Below are 5,820 nucleotides of genomic sequence, written 5' to 3' on the forward strand. Positions count from 1 at the left end.
ATATGTATTTGTATATATGTGTTCAAACTTAGATACTTTATCCTTTAAACGTGTACCATTTAAAAAATGAATATCAACCCATCCTTCTACAGACCCATGTGTAGAGGAGTATATAGACATACAAAGCAACGTACTTTGCGGGTCTGGTACTCAGTATGGATTCTACAACAAGACTCAGGAACCAGGCATTGCCAGCGAAGGGGGTAATAAGGGCGACGAATTGTCGTGCAAGTGCGAGGACAGCGGTGTTCTATGCACTAGTGGGCAATGGGTCGAATTACCGGAGGATCAGTGCACCGGCAGCAACAGCAACCCCTGCAAGTGTGATGGTATGTCGTGTCAATCAAGCTTTTTTTTTTATTGATTATTTTCTCTTTAAATAGAGAAATAGACTTCAAGAATCAGGGATTCAAAAGGTACGGCTTCGAGTTTAGTCACCCGTAGTAGTCCCTGCAAAGTAAAAGGGTTTACTAAAACCATAAAACCGGCATTTGCTTGTGGAGCTTAAGGTCCGATTATTTGTACTTATTGTATCGCACTTTCCTGCTGGCGCACATGGGTAGCAGGTCACTATCAAGAGTACTCGTATGATCGATGGTTCAACTCTATCTTAGAATATACAGTGTACATGTTTGTATTTGGTTAGACTTTTATCAGTGACTATAGCTCTCGGGCCATGGAACTACCGTTCACCCTGTTGTGGGACCGAGGGTGTCTTATTTCTACCTTGCTGTCATGTACTACACCAACATGATATAAATGCATGCACACCTATATGATATAGATGCATACACACCTACATGATATAAATTCATGCACACCTACAGGATATAGATGCATATACACCTACATAATATATATTTATATACACCTATATCATATAGATACATGTATATATCTATATATTCAAGCTCTTTGTGTGTTTAATTATGTAGTCATTTTAATATTGAGCACAGCTATGCAAACCTACCGTGCTTTACGCGACTTTGCTACTGGCCTTTGGCACGGGTGTGTGTAGGTAGCGAGCCTTCAACTCGACGTGTGGGAACACTTCTATCCGCAGTCAATCTCAATTTTTTTCATTCCCATCATCCATGTTTGTTTTGATTTAACTTATTCACAGGACAACTGGACAAGGTCGATTTCAAGCGTCGGTGTTCCATACCAAGAGCTCGATGTAGCAAAGTTCTACCGCCCTCCCATCGATGCGGACAGTTACTTCCCTACTGGTTTCCCAGCCAACAAGAACGCGTTGAAGTACAAGCTGCGCGAGGTGGATACCACTTCTGTGTTCAGTCTGGAGGAACTGATTGAGATCGAAAACGAGGAGAACCGGAAGGTTGTGTACACAGCTGAGTTCCGGGATGCCACGATCGATATAAAGTCACAGGTGACGGGCAAGTCACTTATCAAGTCCTTGTTTGGGGATCAGACCAAGGATGTGAGCATAGGCGCCACTACCACTGTGAAGGTACACTTTCCATATAGCGACCGATCCCTTAAGTCTACCTTCAACACCGACCTCGACAGTACCTTGGCAAACAGCGACAACAAGGAATATCAGGCATTCACAGTCGAGACCAGTGCGTATGGTCCGGTCACGGGTGGTGGCAACCAGGTGAACGCCATCTCAGGATCTTATGGGCTGGATATAACCGTTACTTACAATTACGAAGGGTGCAAGCTTAACCCTGAGGTCGGTTACAAGGCAACTCAGTACTCGGAGTGTACCGCGGATGAAAGTGTGTAGTATACTGAAATCTACTTTTTTTTCAGACGTGACTCAATCAACACCCACAGAATAGCTCGGGCGGCTGAAGTCCACGAAAATGTGACGGCACTTTAGGGGGTTATGCCGGCTCATGAACTGTGTGAAAGGCTTGCTTGTCATGCGACTTTGGCCATCCCTGACATACACTTATATACATATTTATAGACAAACAATATACATGATTCCTACTCAATACAGACATGCACACGGAAAACACACTATAAACTTACTACGACACACACGCGTCCAGCCGACATCCCATTGGATCTCTTTGTCGGATAAGATGGGCACTCCTTCAAACACAAACACATATTCAAGTATTTTTATACTTAGGTATACAGGTCATACCCTATTAGTGCCACTATGCGAACCCATAGACGACGATAGAAAAGTATCAGTAAATAAAATGCTATTGTTAAACTACAGTACTTAAATGTATATATAATACGTGATAATCAGTCTGCCACGACAGTAGAGTGGTTTAATAAACCCATACGTGAAGGATTAGTGTCTGGTATTTGAACACTAAACAATCTGGGATATCAGTTGAGGTGTTCCGCGAAATGCCACTATTTATTAACACCGTACTATCAACGGCAGACCTCTAGAGAATATTACTTCTAGCGAGACCAATACTGAAAAATACACGCATCCATATCAACGAGGAAGACAGAATAGATAAGGAATGATGATTGCACTTGTAGTTTGGCTATACTGTGTTACAACCACACTGCTACAAGAGTCTTAATTCACAACTGACTCTATCTAGGTTCAAGTCCAAGAGAAAATTGTTAGTTGTATATAAAAATAGATAACTTATTCGTGTACGAGAGTTATTCTCTAGCCATTTAGCTAAGTATCCATGGTCGTTCCCGGCGACCCTGTGCTTGCAAGGCACACACTCTAGCCACCCCTCTACAACTCTAGATACGATGGATCTTACAGGCTGGTCACTCTGAGTCCCCTACCCCGGGGGACGGAGGATGACACCCCCTTTTTCTTCTTACTGGATCTTTCATATATCTACTTATGGATTTTCAAGATTCTTCTTGCATTTATTACGACAGTAAAATGTCATACGTGCTTATAATAATAATATTCGGCGTTATAATTGGAAGGTATTCTCTGGGTAGTAATGGGATACATAACTGACATTCCCTCGATGACAGTCCCAATTGAATATATATCGGAAAATAAAAATAGAGGATGATTGGTTTAGGGAGACCAGTCTTTTAATTTGTGTTGAATATCTGTATTTCATACCAGAGAGGTAATTTAGTCAGTAGTGTGGCTACTTCTATGTAATAGAAAATTCCTTGAGTGTGATTAAATCCCCAAGTTTACAGGGACACTCCGCCCTTATGACGAGGGACACCTTCTAGAACATATATAAGTCAAGAGGACACGCCATCAGGGATGAGGGGTCCACCACCGAATTCATACTCTCTCCAAGTATCCCGAAGGGATATCCCCGCGGAGCGGAGATCATTACACCCTTCAATCACAAAATATCATCTATTAGTAGACAATCCTCTGAAAATAAGGTTATTTGTTAACAAGGGACTTCTGCCTATCTTGTAGCTAGCCAACTGTCTCAGAGAGTGGTAAATTTAGCTTAGCTCCCGCCTCATATCCACGGGGTTGGTGCGAGGTGGGTATTGGCTCTTTCTCCTCTGAGGTATAGCTATCTATATTTTACAGCGGAAGGATATAGGCCAATAATTAATATTGAAATATACCTTAGTCGGTAGCGGATACGGGGGCAGTAAACTAGTCACACGATGTGCTATATAACTAAGGTATCTCTAACGAGATTAAATTGCATCCTACTAAGGTTGTTCTATCGTTCTAAAAGTGTAATCCAAGCCGTTAAGTGGTCTGAGATGGTGGATTTCTAATCTTTCTCGAAATTTACAGATGCTACATGCTCCCTGGAAGACTTATTTTGTCCCGATATCGATGGGGAGTGTATAAGTCGTAAGGTAGATCCTCATGCACGGTAACTTTGCTGAAACGTATCTTGAACCCCTACTTCTACCGGCCACCCGCGCTCACCACGGAAAGACTACTCCATACGTTTTAAAGCCCCGTCTTCATGAGTTCGTATTCATATAATTAATTACTGTACAATCCTTATTATAAGAAGTAGCTGAGCTGGGCCTATTTTAGACAACCGAGTAATGATTCAGTATTCCATTCCACATACAGGTGAATCTTCTTAATATATTTGAGTGACAGATTGATTCATTCAGTTTTTCTGATCCATTTCGTAAAGTGCACGGCCGATGGGGTCTATCTGAGGCGATCTAAGTTGCGGGGACTTTCGATTATACAATAGCCCAGTACGTCATGTGTTATCAACCTGACGCAGGAATCCATCTACAACCTGACTCTCAAATTGAACTAAGTTCCTAGGTGCCAATCGAGCATAGGCATTGCTTTAGAGTGCAATGTACTTGCCTAATGTATTATAGCTATTAACTTCGGCGATAACTGTAAGTATATCTGGACCGATAGCCTGGGTAGCGATCGTTAGTACGTTTAGAAGTCTCCTATGTCCATAGAAGCGTACCTCAAATTAAAGTAGACGATGTCACGTGATCCAGGGTTCAATACTGGGCTATGCTGAGTGTGTATACATTGCTCAAGTACCCGTGTATAATACTGAGTAAAAGCTCGTAATACTTTGCATCACTTACACTGATTTCTTCCGAAAATAATTAATTCATCCAGAGATGCTCAGCATTGGGTAGAGAAATAATAGACACTCAACATAGAAAGTTGACACCTCACTGTCTGCGACTCAATCATATATGTATGAGAATAGTATCTCGTTTACCACCGAAGCTACGGATGTGGGGGATAGTTGATTGTGGTGACATTTTAACGGTTTATCACACTCTCACGGCTATTCCCCTTTGGATTGGGGTATTTTAATTCTCTAATTGGTTATAACTTTTGTAACTCTGACTGGTGACCACATTGTAGTGACGATTGGATGATCTCATAGAGGGGGCGGCATATTCGGACACAGTTTATACTCTCTGGAGATCACATAAGACCTCTGATATATGTTGTGGCGGAGAGGTGGGTATATTCAACCAATCACAGAGATTTGAACAATCCTGCATCACTCCATGTAATCTTAAAGATGTTTGGTTTCAGAACTGGAGTTATCACTAATGGGTAGTGTGATGCCATCTTTATCTAACACCCTGATCATAAGGTGGGTGTGATTCCATAACGTCTTGATAGCAAAAACTTCAGGGTGTCAGATAAAATTTGCTAAAAAGGTAACCATCAGCCTTTTTACCACTGTCAGACATTAGCATTCGTTCAGAGTTTTTGTATGACCTTTACTTGGGGTTTCTAACGTTGCCTCCTTAGCATTAAGACCTTTCTCATGGTATCCCTGGATGAGGTCTTTTATTGTTGGCAGATTTAGTGACACGCTTCATCTGCCATGGACCTTATGACCCAAAATATCGTGGAAATACCTCGGGTACTATTTTAAAAAAAAGGGATTGATTCAGATCGGCACAGTGGGATGAGATATCACCACGATAGCAAATATATCCACCCCTGGTGTACAGTACTGCTATAAGAGATCCACAGGGGCCTAACGATTAGACAAACTAGGACACCTCTGTAGTTTCTAAACTTCCATAGTATATTTCGAGTCATAGCAGCTCCGGGGTCCGGCACGAGACTAGGATGCAAATTACAGCATAGAGGGTCATTCTGCACTAGCACATAGGCGAAGGTAGTGGCAAGTATATTTTCAGAAGTGGGGCAGGCCCAACCAACGAGATATCTTAATCACATGTCGTAGATAGTCCGTCCCATCCCCCTAAAACTCTAAATCATCGGCAGAACACGAGATAACAAAACTCCAACCAGTATTAACTGCCACTCTTTTAGCGTCTCCCGCCCCATAGGGATCATCCCGAGGTATCTACGTTATAAAGGTAGTGCACCGTTATTTATATTTTAGCATATGGATTATATTATTTATTTCAATTTGCGTCAAATTATTGTAAAACTTCGAT

The 5,820-nt window shown here is 41.8% G+C and overlaps 1 protein-coding gene across 1 annotated transcript in view; it reads left to right on the top strand.

The window, feature by feature from the left end:
* Positions 1-1,750, top strand: part of SARC_10280 (hypothetical protein) — a gene marked incomplete at both ends in the record, with an annotated part of 2,323 nt that extends 573 nt beyond the window's left edge. The window contains 2 exons of the mRNA XM_014295683.1: positions 93-329; positions 1,170-1,750. Coding sequence (XP_014151158.1) covers positions 93-329; positions 1,170-1,750 — 818 coding nt within the window. The remainder of the gene's footprint in view (positions 1-92; positions 330-1,169) is intronic.
* Positions 1,751-5,820: the final 4,070 nt, after the last annotated feature.

Source organism: Sphaeroforma arctica (genome assembly GCF_001186125.1).
Source record: "Sphaeroforma arctica JP610 unplaced genomic scaffold supercont1.1194, whole genome shotgun sequence".
Taxonomy (NCBI): Eukaryota; class Ichthyosporea; order Ichthyophonida; genus Sphaeroforma; species Sphaeroforma arctica.